Source organism: Callospermophilus lateralis, unplaced genomic scaffold (genome assembly GCF_048772815.1).
Source record: "Callospermophilus lateralis isolate mCalLat2 unplaced genomic scaffold, mCalLat2.hap1 Scaffold_96, whole genome shotgun sequence".
In the NCBI taxonomy this organism is placed as follows: domain Eukaryota; kingdom Metazoa; phylum Chordata; class Mammalia; order Rodentia; family Sciuridae; genus Callospermophilus; species Callospermophilus lateralis.
Genome location: NW_027517776.1, coordinates 3930297 through 3947090, shown reverse-complemented (window position 1 = coordinate 3947090; position 16794 = coordinate 3930297). Strand labels below are relative to the sequence as shown.

Sequence of the window (16794 nt, the reverse complement as noted above, 5' to 3'; positions counted from 1 at the left end):
GGTCTCACTCAAGTGCCTCCAAGTTTAGCTGTAGTTTCCCTTTACTTTTGTTACATGTACTGATGCCTACACCAGAGTGTAAATTCTCACAGCTGATGGTCTACTTTTTGATCTTCCTGTATTATTTTGTGCCTAAGTGTTGATTGGGGTATTAATAAGAAATCTTTTCATTTGTCCTTCAAATCATTCACATTATTTGTATGTATACAATACATAATTTAATTCAATATTATATGAATTGATGAAATAAGAATGCTCAAAGAAAGGAAAATGCTGTTTGTATGGAAACCAAAGTCAAATGCTTTGTAAGAGTTGATAAAGGCGGTGCTATAAGGAATTGTTCCAAATTGGGTATGGGCAAGACATCTGTGAAAAGCTGGAAAAAAAAAAGGTCTAGAAGGAATCTGCATTTAGTTTAGTTTGTATGGATTATTGAATTTTTACTCTAAAGAAAGAAAAAAATAGAAATTATAATCATTAAGTTATAAATAGATGTGTAGAAGAGAGTACAAACCCCCAAGTTTCAACGCTTATGCAAAGAAAGGCTTCAGCCCTACACAAAAATGTTGGCAAGTAAAATATATATATGTGTGTGTGTGTGTGTGTGTGTGTGTGTGTGTGTGTTTTAAACTTATAGACTTAGATAGGTATAATGTATCTCTGATTCTAGGATTCCTCAGTTCACTTTTTAAAGTAATCAAGCAACCATCCTAATGGTTACAGTTAATTGTATTTCTACAATGATTGATGATTAGATCTAAATTATATACTCACTTTATTTATAATTTGCTTGCATGTTTAATATTGAGTAAACAATCAGAATTTTCACAAAGGCCAGAGCTATTTTTAACTATTTAAAGGTTTAATTCAATTATGTTATAATGCAAATATAAATATCTGCATGAAGACACTTGAATTTTTAGTACATTTTATGGCATGTCAAATAGAGAATTTACTTCCAAAAAAAGTTTTGGCAAACTAGTATTTTAGGTGACTTCAGACTACATAGTCCTTAAACAGTCTCTAGGTAGACTGTGAAATTGTCTCATAGGCCTCCATAATTTAAATTTTTTAAAAGAAACATCTTGATATTTATGTTTGTCTTTTTTTTCTCCAAAGCCACTATTCTTTTTTACAGATTATATTCAGTATGTGTTGAAACACAAAAATGGCAGGCTTCTATAACTGGTACATTTATTAATAAGCCCAGGCCTGTACAAGATGGGCAGGTGAAAATGTGGTTATGAGGTGTATGGAGATGGTTCCATCTCTGTTAACACACGTCTCTCCAGGTTACTTGTGCATCTGTTATGCTCATGAATTCACTTCATGATTATCCTTGAAGGCACTTAAAGAGGCGATCTTACAATGTAAAAAGGTCTACAGATGAGAAACTGTTCCCTCTTTAAACACAATCACGATAAATGTTTCTCCCTGTTTCCTAACAATCAAATAAACAGAAAGATGGCAGCATTTTCCCTGGCAGGTTTAGAAAGTTTGATGCTGAAATATTAGTTTGCACATCTAGAGCTAAAGTGAGTTTGCTATTTAGTAGGTAAAATGCAAATGGAGGCTTAGGTTGTACCCTGCTACACCATTATTTTGGGAAATACACATGGGGCAGACAAAGCCAAATCCCATCCAGATGGTAGAATTCCCCACATATTCATTTGGGCTGAAACCTTCAAATGTCAGGTGCCTGGAGAGCTCATTTAATGAAAGGGTTATCTCTGCCAACCAGTCAGTAGTTGATTTTTTTTTCCCACCAGAAGTTGTGAAATATTATTTATGTATGTAGAAGACAGGGGCTTCCTGCCGTTGCTGATTACTTGTGGGTTTGGGTAAGTTTCCTCCTTTCCAGAAAGCAAGTTTTCCATAAAAGCAACTTTGCAACTGCCCCACTCCTTTTGTTTGGTACCTCAGGCAAAAAGCTTTCCATAGCATTGAAATCATTTTCATTTAAAAACAGGGAGCTCAGATGAACCCGTTCTTTATTGAAAATACAAAAGAGAGAGAGGAGGAGAGAAGCAGTAAGGTCTCCTTGGTTAACTTTTTAGTTATTTAAAAGTAGCTTGTTGAAGATTGAATATTTCTATGTTTCACTAGAGCCTTTAAACATAAAAGAGATATGAGACTATATCTGACACCATTAGGCATATTATATTAAAATTTATGAACAACTTCATCAAAAACCACTTTCCCTCTCCTGCATAGAGACAGATTTGTTCTGACATAAATGTTACATGGCTGGTTGCATCCTCAGATTAATGCAAAGATCCTGGCGATTCCTTTTAGACGTTTTATGAAATAATACCTGTCAGCTGCTGCCTGATCCTAGAAAAGGGGGCAGGTTTTCCAAGTCATCTTGCCATCTGTCAGCTAAAGCTCATCTGTCCCTCCACATTACCACCTGATCTGTGCTAACAGGCCTCACGGGGAGGCCTGCTTCATTGGCCCAGTGGGAACCAGGGAAAGAGACTGCGTGAGGACATCACCTGTGATGCTGAGATTTAATTATCGCTAAAGTGATGAAGATGTGCACGCAGATTGAAATGCTTTTGAATAAATTCATGGAGCAGGATATGCTCTACCCAGCTCTCTGGTTCCCCCTCTCTTCATTTTCTCCCTCTTTACCCCCAACCCTCAGCCAAGTGTGCTTACTATTTCCAACAAAGGCTTCAGATCCCCCTATAGATATTTGCCAGTGCACCCAGGGAAAAGACAGACACACATACACACACATGCGCACACACACACATGCATGCCCATACAACTAAATATTCTCACCAAAGCACCAAACTAAAGTTAAAAAACAAACTGAATACTTGGAAGAAAATTTGCCTCTGCCTTTTACAGCAACCGTGATTATTTTCTGCCAAAGTTCCTTGTTATCAAATTTTAAAGCCGTATTGATTGTTGCTGGCTTGAAAATCAGATTTCATTGTGGGGCCAGCTTTTGACCTAGGGTTTTACTCAGTCTGTGGTGACACCAGTGCAGAGTTACCTGGGGTCTCCTGTGGAGAGTTAATGTGAGAGTTCACAGTGGAAGTGGAATGTGGTAGAATATAAAAGGTAGAGAAGGGCTTAGAAAGCCCCCGGAAACCCCTGTGACTATGGGCTCCCTCACGTCCTCTGAATGAATACACTGCACAAAAGTTATTACAGGTCCAGGCCTTTTTGCCTTCAAAGCCGCTTAGGCAGTATGTGGCATTAATTCTCTCCTGTACAAAAACGTAGTTAATAATCACCTGGCAGAGAAAAGGATTGAGGACTGGAACAGCAGATTTCCTCACAGATTACACAATAAAACCTAGTTTCTTGGGATAACTCAGGATAATTAACTGTAGTGAAATATGTTACCCTCATTGATTTATACCCATGTATTACCTTTGTTAGATGCAACCACAGAGAAACATTTATGCCATTATGTGAGGCGAGATCTGATTTCTACCCTGTTCTAAACATGCTAGGCAGCACAATACCAGTTTTTATTTTCCTGGTTTTGGGGAGCCTGCCTTCAGTCTGGAGGCCAATTATTAAGCAAGCACTTAACTCAATTGACTTCTAATTATAAAGTTACAAAAGAAAATCATACACTGCAACCAGTTCCTTTTCCTGCCACCTCATGAACACAATTGCTTGGCGCTCAACTGCCCTTGACCACATGGCTGTCAGAAGTTACATAATTTCATTCCCACCATTGCTTTCAGAGCAGGATACTCCTTCCTAAGAAAAGGAAGACTTGGAATTACGGTTGTGTTTTTCTAGCACAACCGTAAACCGAAATTGTATATTTCCTTTTTTTTTAAAGAGAAATCATGAGCAAACATTGCCTTTATTCACATTTCAAAAATAATTACCACGGATCTAAGACATTTATCATGTTGTCATTGGAACCTGGGAAAGGTTATTCTTGTGGTACTTCAGGTCACAAACAGGAATGTATTATTAGAAACTAACACACAGGCTATCCAAGAGATTCCTGAGGGTAAAATAGAGTTCCACTGGCTTCAGAAAAAGATGACAGAAATGAATTAGGTAACAGGAGCCCACAGAAACTTATCAGGCTCTGAGTGGTCAGTTTCCAAAGTAACTTCTATCCATTACTTTATGCAGATCTTATGAGAAAATGTGGGAAAGTCACAATTATATTTTTCCAAGTATTTTTATTCTCTGAGATTATATAAAATTTTTGAGGCTATTATTTTCAAATAATTTCAAGAAAAATTTAAATATGACTATCATATACATTATATTTTAAATATGTATAAAATCTAAATAGAAAGTTATATAGTAATGTTTTAAGGAAGAATTATTGTACATTGTATATTTGTCAATAGATATAAATATTTTTGTTAGTAGACTTATTACACTTCACATTCTATTGAGTGCTAAATTCTACCTGTATTAAATGAGCATGCTACTAGAAAGTCAGAGTTAAGTAATGAGCATGTCTCCGTAGTATAATCACCTGCCAGTACAATTTACATGTATACTCTATTTACAGGAGACAAATGAGATTTATTTTGGATAGTTTTGGGTGAGTGGGGTTGCCTCAGCAGCTTGAAGTAATGCTACAAAATCAGCAAGTAGAGAGGGATGAGGAATTAATGAAGCATTAATAGAAAACTAATGAACCTACTGAGAGTTTTTTCACTGTTTTGGTTTTGGGGGAGTATAGGAAAAATTATGTATAGCACACATAGCTTCTTAATATGATTCTGACCTCTGGGTGACCAGTCAAGTTTTCAACAAAAATCATTATCTATTTTTTCATTAAACAGTAAGGAAAAAAAAAAAAAAAATATATATATATATATATATATATATATATATATATATATATATAAAAGTAACACATGTACACGTGCCTCTCAGAATGGTAATCTTCATAGATAAATATTCTTAAAAACTCAAGTTATGCTTCAAAATATAGACAATATATTAACTATGTATCTAGGAAAAGGAGGAGCAGAAAGGAAGGAAATGAGAGGCTAGAATTAAGTGTGGATCTGTTTCCAGACATATTATAGCTTTTTCACTTGTGTTACCAAATAAATTACTTTCTTCAAAAGAGACTACTTAAAGTATGTTTTCTTGTATAGGTCACTGGTCCTATATAGTTTTGTGTTTGTGAAAATAAAAATCAAAAATTGAAACTAGCTAAAGCAGCCTAAAATATCTAGATAGCTAAAATTAGCATTCTCTTTCTTTTACCTAGATTATAAGATTGAGATTATTATAAATTTTATAATTCAGGGATTTAAATATTCAATATTGCATTTTATGCCTTAAACTGGAACTTATATCACTGATAGTGACTTATCCACTAGACAGGCATTATTAATATTACCAATAAGAATGCAATTTATCCATAATTTATCTCAAGATAATTTACAAGAAATTTTATGTTATTACTTAATTGGTACTTAAAAAATACAAAGTGATATTTGGGGGAAGGCCATTAAAAGAGGTGTATTTCACAGGACTGTTTTCCCAGTTTGAATGTAATTAAAACAGAAAGAAACACTTCAAATTGCTATTACTGTAAAGTCAGCCTGCTTGTAGGAAGAACAGTCCACTGAGTATGTCCATTCTGCAAGCATTGCTTCTCAGTAAACTTTGTCAATATTGGCACTCTTATGTGCCAGAGGGTAGAAACCAACAGGGTCATGTTCAACCTGCTTCTATGGTTGGAAGACAGCAAACATTATCTAATGCTTTTCAAAAACCCCCACCTCTTTTTAAATTGAGGTTATTAATTACTGATGCATCTATACAATGATCACTAAATGAGCACACAATATACACTATGACAACTTAATTAGAGATTTCAAATGGACTTCTCTGCTCATCCATTGTGACAAACACTTAACTTCCTTACAACTTTAAGCTACAGTCTCATTACCATTTTGCATAAACTAATAGATACTTAAAGATGAAAGCAACCATAAATATGCTACTCTGTGAGGCTTGGAAAGATGTCCAAGGTGACTCAAGAGGTGGTGACAGCCAAGATGAGAACAAAAGTAAAAAGTGACTTTCTTCCTTATTGGAAAGTTTGAAAAAAATAAAAATAAAAAGACTGAAAACCACAGATCCAGTACTGTAATTGTGATTACATGGGAAAAGTAGTAAGGCCAGAAAAATTGTTTACAGTGTAAGCATGGTTCTAGATGAAACCCGGCTTTGTATTATCAATGCCTTACCTCCATGACACCAACCTCATATGATACTTTCATAATAATAATGATAAAGATAAAACAACAGAAATGGAAATATGAAGGTGTTTCCCAGGTAATAGAAGCCATGTTTCAGTAGATTTATGCAGTACAATGAACCATATAGTACTTCACATTTTGAAGTGTTAATTGTACTTTACATTTTGAAGTGTTTTTTATATGTAAAGCTGAGGAGACTGTACAATCCCACATTGGGTTGTAAAATGTATTTTCAGAGAGTGATAAAAACAGCTTAATGATTGGTAGGTTTCCTTGCTATACTTTGTGACAAGGTGAAGATAAAGGAGTACTGCCTTATCATATCCTTAAGAAGATGTTTGTAAAGTGGTGAAGAATTATCATTCTGGGAGAAGAGAGGCGTGAAGACAGGAGGGTATTGAGAACAAGAATGGAAAATTGCTGTACTTTGTTTGAAAGACACTGGATCATCTAACAGCCATAATTTGCGAACAAAACCAAACATAAATAATAAAAGCTCAACATACCTTTAGCATATAATGTGTATAATACAGTAATTTTAATAATATATACTTGTTGACATTAAAAAGTTTTACAATTTATTAAAGAATGGTCATGAAACTATAAGAATATCAAAGAAGACTTCAAATTGAAGAAGAAAAGTCAATAAAAAGATTGCATTTCATCTTGAATATGAAGACTTGAACAGGTTTTTAACAGGCAAGGAGGTGAAAGAAATTTCAAGAGTGATCATTTACTTTGTCAATAGATATTTTTGAGATTCTCTTATAACACTGACCTAAAACTAAAAATTCAGTGGTGAACAATACACAGTTCATGACATCATAGTGCTGATGTTCAAACTTGGAAGAAGGGTATTCAGTCAATAATTAAATCTGCCAGTGTTTTCAGACAGAAAAACACAGCATACAGTGGTAGCACACAAGTGATTACCTACAGAAGATCTTCTTGCCATATTAAAGCACATGACATAGTGTTAAAGACTATTTTTAGCAGTACCTATTCTGGAGGGTCAAAAAATGCTCTCCTAAGGAAGAGATATATATATTAGGAAAAGAGAATAAGTGGGCAAGCACAAGAGAGAAGAGAGTCTGAGAGAATTACAGCTATAACATCTCATTGGAACACCCTGTGGCACGAGAGAGTGTGACATCTTTGAGACACCTAAAGATATATATGGAAAGAAAGAAATGAAATAAGGAAGGCAGAGTATGGTAATATATAAGGCCTCTGACATAGGCAGAAATCAGGTGTTTCAGGTCCTTATTAGTTGAGCAAAATGTGTTTCATTGTTCACTATGTGCCCATGAGATGCCATTGATGGTTTTGGCAGAAGCATGACAAGTTAGTCTTGAAGAACATGGTACATAGCAGGGTACACTGACAGATGAGGATGATTCCAATCAAAATATGAACCACAACATGAAAGTTCCAAGGAACATATGAGCTTTCCTCACATTCTATTAATTGATATTGTGGAACTCTTTATCTTCAACACTGCACATTAGACACTGTCAACTTCTGTGTTAATTTCTCCCTTAAAATTTTTATCAAAAATCAAAGATGTGTACTGATGACCTCATCAAAACAAAGGTGAAATAATACTACTTATTCAGTTTATGTTTTGCTGAGTTTGCTATTCATCTATGTTTGAGAGCAATGAAAAGAACCTAGATAGTTATATTCTTATTGTTTTATTTTCCAAAATTTCTCCCATTTTAACTGTTTTAAAACTTTTTAATAAAGAGTATCAATAGACTCATGAACCCATCCAGAGGTTATTCTCTGGGTCATGACTACATTTTAAAGAACATCAAGGAGTGTTAACTAATGGCCATTTTGAATCAGAAACATATTATCGTCTCTTTATGGGTTTTCGTAAGTTAAGTTCCCAACTCGATTGGGCCACAGCAACTACAGAAACTATTATTTAATGATGTTATGACAGACCAGAAGAGTATGATTTGATGAAAAGGAACATATTGGTGTTTAAAATAAGCATTATGCAAAGACTGTAAAGTAAAAGGGATTTAAGTATTTTTTTTCTTTAATTTACCATGGCAATTCCAGGCCCCTGAATGGTTTCATGAACTTCATCCTAAAAGAAAATATCCTGGAATATAACTCATCCTTTGGGATATTTCTTTCTTTTCTAAATGTGCATCAAGGCCCAAAGTTAAAGCATTTTCGGCCAAGAAATAGAAACCCCTCAATACCCAGTATTCCAAGAGCACGCCACACTGCCTTCAGTACAGTGATTACAATTGTTTCATGGATATGACTCTTTGAAATACATGAATTATCTCATGATTTCTCACATTTAACAACAGAGACAATGAAAAAAAGTGAGACTTTGACTTGCCCAAAGTTAGAAGGTAGAAGTGGGAAATTCCTGAAATGTCCTTGCCAATTCCCTGAAGGTAGGTTTGTGGAAATTTTCAATGCTGCGAAAAGTAAAGGCAAAAAGAATCCTTTGGGACAGCTTGAATACAACCTATATAGGAAGAGAAGTAGATACAGACTCTAGGCAAGAAAATACAACTGGGGCTCAGATGACAATTCTCTAAACAAGGTTTGGCAATCATTCCATCTCCACATGCAGAGTAATTGTGCAGAGTGTTGGTTTATGTTAAAAAATAATGATAAATAAAAATAATAATAAAACTTATATAGACCAAGGTAACATACATTTTAAACCTTATGGCAACTTTATAAATAGCAGATTTTGGATCATTTGTCATGAGGCAGACATTTTCAAAATATTTTTAATGACTTATTAAAATCACTCAATCCAACATATTCTGAATGAATAGAAGATATGAAAGTAGCCACTGTATTTGACATATAGGGATCTTATATTGACTACAGACAAAAATTAAAAAGAAATACAACATGATCCTGGAGGGTTTTTAAATTTTTTTTATTATTACTTTTTCTTTTCTTTTTTTTTAAAGAGAGAGTGAGAGAGGGAGAGAGAGAGAATTTTTTTTTTAATATTTATTTTTTAGTTTTCGGCAGACACAACATCTTTGTTTGTATGTGGTGTTGAGGATCGAACCCGGGCTGCACGCATGCCAGGCGAGCGCGCTACCACTTGAGCCACATCCCCAGCCCCATATTATTACTTTTTCATAGATAAGAAGTTGTGACAAAATTAAGAATATTATGAAAACTAACACTTAATCAATAACGGGCTCTACAATGCATTATACCCAATATGGTACAGGAAGTCATCGTGGTAATAAAATTTCACTAATTTAAATTTTTCTTAATGAGCAGATCCACCTTACAATGCTTCATCTTCATTAGGAATGTTTAGAGAATTCTTCTACAGTTATTGGAAATAGGTACCTATAAAGTCATATATTTAATGAATTGATTATTCAACTTATCAAAAAAGGAGAAATGATATTCTGTGAAATTAGATAAAATCTGAAAGCTGAATATAGACGATCACTATTAACTGCTTTCTTCTTCGAAATGTCTGCTTTCTGCCTTGAATGGTGAGCTTTGAAATAATCTCCCTGTAAAAAGTTTCACAGTGACATGAAGAGTCCTGGGTGTATGAGTCATCTTTATTTCATTTTCCCACACTGAAATGTAAGAACAAGAATCAGATTTCTTATTCCTCAGTCTGAGCAGTTATGATTCCAAGATGGACTCAAGAGATGCTGGTAAAGATGATTCCGTTTAGTGATTTATGCAAAGTTAATGTACCACGCCACTTATGGGTTAAATGTCATTTCCCATAAACTCTAAGAGCATTGGGCTTTCTGGGACTTTTTTGCCTCTGCCACTGCTCAAAATAAGCAGTGTTGGTAGGGTCTCAGAAACTTTCAGTTCTGTGCCTTTGTATTTGCTACCTCGGCTTGTCATAAATAAATCCAACCTATATTTCCATCTGCAGTGTTGTTGATTTCCTCTAGAAAACACTGAGGCACATTCAGTTCATAGGCACAGATGACTGGGTTAAGCACTCCCTCTAAACATAATGCTGTGTATGATTGAATGTAAATGACCAATTCTGATCATCACTCACACAGTGGAATGGAAATAAGAGTTGCCGAGCAATCCTGAATTTTCTGGTTCATAAACAGATAGAAAATAACAAACTACTATATTGAGTTTTATGTGCACTTTGGCCACAAAACAAACTTTTTTTCCTTTGGAACATTTAATGAGAAGCATCCCTCTCATTGTACTTCCATTTTAGATTTAAACTTCCCTATCTCAGATAATCAATTGCTCATAATAAATTGAAAAATCCTTAAAAATTTTTAAATGGTTTCTGGAATCTAATTACACAGGATTTTTGACCTGGCTAGACAGATAATGTTAACACAGCTTTAATACTAAACAAGCCTGAACATGTGTGCTCTTGACTTTTATTAAACTCCTACTGAAGAAACAGATTAATTGGAGGCTGATTCACTGTTGAACAGGCATTAAAGACAAAAGAACCTTCTCACATTTTGTTCTGTTATCCAGGCTTATGCCATCTCAGGTTGGCAAGGAGATCCCAACTGTAGTGTTTTGAAATATAACTGAAAGAAATTGTAGAATAACAGGTGCAAAAAAAAATGCAAGCCACTTATAAAATGTTGATCTGATTCCTTCCTTTTTTCTCTTGCCAAATGGACACCTGATACTTTATGGACTCAGGTACTGCCCAGATAGCATTTCCAATAATAATAATACTGTGTGGAGGCAACTATGGAAGCTTGCAGCTGTCATAATTATTCCTTATACCATTATTACTTTTTTCTTCCTTTGGACAAATTTTTTAACAAGAAGATGGGTCCAAGCTGTATTAACGGTTTCAGATAGTCTCAAAGTACATTAAGATGAAAGGATATTCTTTCCTTGGCAGCTGTGCTTCTATCTATAAAAGCTGGAATTTTACCCCCTGATTTCCCTGTGCTGTTTAATGGTTTTTAACCTGTAAGATCGGCAAGGCAAAATAATAGCAGTAACAATAATGGAACTAAAACTGAGTCCCTAGTGAGGTGGAGAACAACACTACAGTGTATTTGTGGAGAACATTTGGTTTATGGGATTTTCCCAGGTATTACCTCATTCCTAATACCTCTGTAAAATAGGGGTCACCAGATTTTTACAGCTGAGAAAATTTCCTCTTAACATGTTTAAGAGACTTTCTAGAGTAGCACACAGAGCAAGTGAGGCAACCTTCACACCAGCACAGAACATTTGTCTTCAACTCAGCTCAAGGCTTGAGGAAAGTACTTCCTGGACAGCGCCTCAGTCCTTCTCTGTCTAAATTTTTCCACACTCAAATAAGGACACTAGTGGAAAGGTGTTCTTTAAGTCTTCCTTCCATCTTCAAAATGTGATTGTGACCTTTAATTATAAATCACTGGAAGTATAGATATAAGCAACAGATTATACCTGTTGCAGCATGACTCTAGGAAAGGGTGAGCTGTTCAGACTCTCAGTGTGGCTTTGATTCACACTCACGTGCAGATCACATTCATTGGTGCTTCTGTGAGCTGGTTGCTTCTTGACAGAGCTCCACGAGTATCATCAATTTCTTCTGTGTAAATATTTCTGTAAAAGATATGAATATAAATATTGAGATGAGTGCCTTAGTATAATTTCCCTGTTACATTATTTTAAGCCCCAACTGTTAGAAATCAAAGATTACTATAAGAATTTGGGCTGGTTACACAACTCCTCACATTTCAAGTTGTTCAGGCTCAGTGTAAGGAAAGAATACAGTACATTGATTGGAAGAGTGGGAGGCTTACATCAAATTATTTTATTTGTAAATAGAATAAAATTTATTACTTTGAAAGGCCCAAAATATTGGTTAATTATTTGTTGGTTTGCTTACCTAGACTCTGAATCTTTCCATAAAGTGGATAATCAGCCAAAATCATTACTTTCATATTGTAATTAAGTGCCTGAGATCACCTGATAGATTATTAACTACAATATCAAAACATTCAAGTGCTATGAAAATTATCATACCAATTCACTTCAAATTAAAATGTATATCCATCCAGTTGAAATGAACCCACAATAGCTAAGAGAATAAGTAAATACTAGGTGAGGCCTTTATTTTCAGGAAATACTGTCAAAAATATTATGGTTGACTAATTTTTCCTATCTTTCTTTAATGTATGGAGTTGTTGTTTAACTCTTCTTTTTCAGATTCTATGCTGGATAACAAAAAGTTAATATGAAATACAATAGCGTGAATCAAAGGGTATTGTCTCATCTCAGTTACTGGTAGAGGAGTCCTGTAGGCTCTTTTGTGTTTGCTATGCATTAGCTGATTGGAGACTTTCTGAATTTTGACTACATTTCAATGGAGAATGAAAGTCCAAGAACTAAATGAACTTTTTCATATCAACATTCCAAGCCTGGTAAAACTGTTCTGCTTGCTAAATGATGTTATAAATATCGAGACTAGTTTCTTCTAAAATTACTAGTGCCAGGTGCATTCCATTTCTCATGTCATATAATATTCTGTTACCAGTGTTCACTGTTTAAAAGAAGGTTTAAAGAATGTGCAGGCAAAAAAAAAGAGTAAAGATATTTAAATGTGACAACTGTATTTACATAACCTACATGGTAGACACTGAAGAGTAGGATTGATTTTTTTTTCTTTTTCAGTCTCATCTTTGTTTTGTTTAGGTAGCAGAGGGTAGATACAGAGAGAGAGATGTATAGTTATGAATGAGCTATTGTCTTCATCATAAATATATAGAAAAGTATAAATAGATAAATCAGTTTCAAAACTAATGCTATTGTTTTTTGTTAGTGCACTTCCCATGCATAAAATCTCAGCACTCAAGATGTCCCCATAAAATCTTTCACTAAACCTTTGTTTTAAAGTATTTGAAAGGACATCATTCCATGTGGGAATATTACATACAGCCACTGATTCAACAGTAACTGAGAACTTATGTACAAAACATTCTTTACATATTGACAAATATTTCTAAAAAATGAATTGGTATTTTTTGTTGTTGAGTGTTTCATGAGTGACCTTTACCTCTGTAGACATATGCAGTTTTTAGTTTTTGGGTGAGACTTTCAAAATATTTTTTTAGAGTGTTCAATGTTAGCAGTGACATTTCTACAGTGATTTCAGAGCCTTGTAGTTTAGAATATTCTATTTTCTTTATTTCTAATTACTTATACCACCCTCAGTTTAAATCCTGTGCAGATGAAATTGACAGTGATGATACACAATATGTATGAAATGAGCTTTCCTCTATTGGTGGTGTGTGTCATGCAATACTCCATTGCAATATTTACAGTTAAACTAAACTTTTTAGAACGAGCAAAATTGCATTTGTTTTGCAGATTTGCTCATCATTAAATGTGAAACATTTCACATTTGTCTTTTTGAGTAATTGGCTTTTTAAAATGATAAGGTGCTCTGAACACTTGTTATGTGGATAGGTCTGACGTTGTATCCCAGAAATCCATATGCCATACAGACAGAACAGAAGAAAGGTATTCACAAGCACGTCACAGATTGGACTAAAGCAAGCCAAAAATCCAAGTGCCATGGCATTAACAATAGCACCAGATTTACTGTCACAATCACAATCTATGCTGCATCACAGACAGAAGGAGAACTTTTGATAGGTAACACCTCAGTGTTTTTTTAATCTTTTTGGCAAATTATCATTTATCATTATATTTTTGCCTGCCATATAATATTATTACAATGATATAAAAATTATATTGTAATTAAGTGCCTGAGATCATATTAAGTTTATTAGGCCTCAAAAAAGGATTGACTTATTAGTCAAGGCATGTAGGATAAGAGAGGGAGACAGAGAGACAGTGAGAGAGAGAGACAAATATTCTGTTGTTTTATTACAGATCAAACTGAAGCTGGAAAAATAGAAAACAGCTAAGGTATTCGTGAGGATTTTAGCTTCTTTTGAGTTCACAAAAGAAAATGGCTTATTAGTAACAGAGAAAACAAAAGAATCACCCTTCTTCAGGACCTGAAAACTCTGTTGTTTCAAAAATATGTGGTTCCCTGGGATAAAAACTCCCAGCTAATTTTATTTTCCAAATTCGAAGGAGGTGGGTGAGAATATTTTGAGATGAGAAATTGCCCAAGCCTTTGTGGTCTGTATGCACTTCCCCAGGATGCAGAGATGAAGAGACCATGATTCACAGGATGCCCCAATAGGTACTAAAACAAAATTTATAAAATCACAGCTTGATGCAAAGTCTCATGTTGGGCTGATTGAAGGAAAAACTAGAAACACTGCACAGAGTTTCCTGGCATCAAAAAGAGAAACATCACCCGATTGTTTTTGTTAATTGAAGGCCACTTTGGGACCTCAGTGAAAATATTCTTTTCACCTATTTTTTAATTGTCTACCTGGCTGAGAGACTTTTGGAGGACAGCCTTCCTAAGGACTTAGTTTCTTGTAGAACAAATTATCCTAAAGTTATACAGTTTTGTTAACCTAATCACATATATTAAAGCTAATTTCTCAAAGATTTAAATGGAGATTCAAGAAAAAAAAACATTAAAAATAATAATTAAGGCCTCCGCCGCTGCGGGCGCACTTGCCGGTCGCCGCCGCCGCCGCCGCCGCCGCCGCCGCCGCGGGCGCACTCTCCGGTCGCAGTGAAAAGGCGGAGGCGGCGGCCGCTCGGGCTCGGCTCTGGTTCCCGGTGCCTCCCCCGCCGCACCCTCTCCCCACCTCCCGCACCCGCCAAACTTGATGTGACCCCGGCCTGAAGCGGCGGCTGCCCCTCTCACTGCCCCGCGGGCCCCCACCGCCACCCCGCCCCGCACCCCAGGAGCGCACCGCTCACCGCGCCCCTTCCCACATCCCGGCTGGGGCCGGGCGCGGCGCTCGCCCTCGGCGTTCCCTTCCCTCTCCACCCCTTCCCCCTTCACCATGAGCAACCTGAAGCCGGACGGCGAGCACAGCACCGGCACCGGCACGGGCTCCGGCACAACCCTGGAGGAGGAGGTTCGGACATTGTTTGTCAGTGGCCTCCCCGTGGACATTAAACCCAGAGAACTCTACCTGCTCTTCCGGCCGTTCAAGGGATATGAAGGGTCCCTGATCAAGCTCACATCGAGACAGCCTGTTGGTTTTGTCATCTTTGACAGCCGGGTAGGAGCAGAAGCCGCCAAGAATGCACTGAACGGTATTCGCTTTGATCCTGAGAACCCGCAAACCCTGAGGCTAGAATTTGCCAAAGCCAACACCAAGATGGCCAAGAGCAAGTTAATGGCAACACCAAATCCCACCAGTGTTCACCCTGCCCTAGGAACACATTTCATTGCCCGGGATCCCTATGACCTGATGGGGGCTGCTCTGATCCCTGCGTCCCCAGAGGCCTGGGCCCCTTATCCTCTGTACACCACAGAGCTGACCCCAGCCATCTCACATGCTGTGTTCACCTACCCAGCTGCCACTGCCGCTGCTGCTGCTGCTGCTGCCCTCCATGCTCAGGTCCGCTGGTATCCATCCTCTGACGGCACCCAGCAAGGATGGAAGTATCGCCAGTTCTGTTGATTCTTCAGTCTGGTCGCCAGGAAGTTGGTTCTGGGACTATGTGGTGGGGCCAGAATAGGGCCCTGAGCTTCCACCGCCCCCTGCGTGCAGCCTGTGCAGAGCTGCTGCTTCTCTGGAGACTGTGAATCTTAAGCCTGACTCAGTGAACTGCTTCCTGTTCCTTTCCCTCTTCCTCAGGCTTGTTCTACCCCAAACCCTTCTCCAAGGCCTCCCTGGAGGATTTGAGGGCCTTCTTGCTGGGACACCCAGACCCAGCTAGGAGGCCTCACTGTGACCCAGCAAGACCTGACCTGACCTCCCACTCAAACATGCTTCTTAAGCTCCCCCTCAAGAAAATGAGGCATTTAATTTTGCATGTTTTCTGGCATGAATTAAAACACTTAAACTTGTGTATATGTGAGTGTACAGTTTGTTCTCACACTGTCTCCATAGCAACAGGTCCTAGCTTATGGTGCCTGGTCCCTCTCTCCACACCCCGCCCCTACACCCACTGTGCTTCAGAGAGGCCTGAGCCCTGTGGCCACTTATTCCCCGAGGACCCATGCACCACAAACACTTCCAGGCTCAGCAACCACCACACGACATTTGCCTTGTCATTTCGAATCAGTCCTCGGCTTCCTTCTCAGATGGGCCAATAATTATAAGAAAGCCCTCTCCTCTGCCCATCTTGCTGACCTCTCCGCAGGGCGCCCTGCCCCCACCACTGCTCCTTGTTCTTTCCAAACCTTAAAGTCAACCAAAACGTGAAAAGTATTTTTGTACCCTGTGTAACAAAATGTTTATGCATCATAAAGGATTTTCATGTGTGTACCATTAATTGTTAAAGAGACCTTGTTCGCCTTGTCAGATAAGTTTAATGTTTAGTTTGAGGCACGAAGAAGAAACGGGTTTCCATTCTTCAGCAGCCAACCTTTGTGTCAGGCGTTGGTTTAAGAAAAATAAAGAAAAAAATTGTGCAATTTTATTTTGTTTTGTGAGCATATCAGTGCTTTACCTTTAGTCACAGCTGTGACTGTCTTGCCATTTCAGATGTGGGAGACTAG

The 16794-nt window shown here is 37.2% G+C and overlaps 1 protein-coding gene across 1 annotated transcript; it reads left to right on the top strand.

The window, feature by feature from the left end:
• The first annotated feature begins 14853 nt into the window (after positions 1 to 14853).
• On the top strand, positions 14854 to 16112 carry LOC143641341 (RNA-binding protein with multiple splicing 2). The gene has a single exon (XM_077108593.1). It carries the CDS (start codon positions 15125 to 15127, stop codon positions 15749 to 15751), a length of 627 nt encoding a protein of 208 aa, XP_076964708.1. The 5' UTR covers positions 14854 to 15124; the 3' UTR covers positions 15752 to 16112.
• Positions 16113 to 16794: the final 682 nt, after the last annotated feature.

Bases quoted from the DNA above. Each gene is read 5' to 3' on its own strand.
- LOC143641341 (XM_077108593.1), top strand. From the start codon at position 15,125: ATGAGCAACCTGAAGCCGGACGGCGAGCACAGCACCGGCACCGGCACG.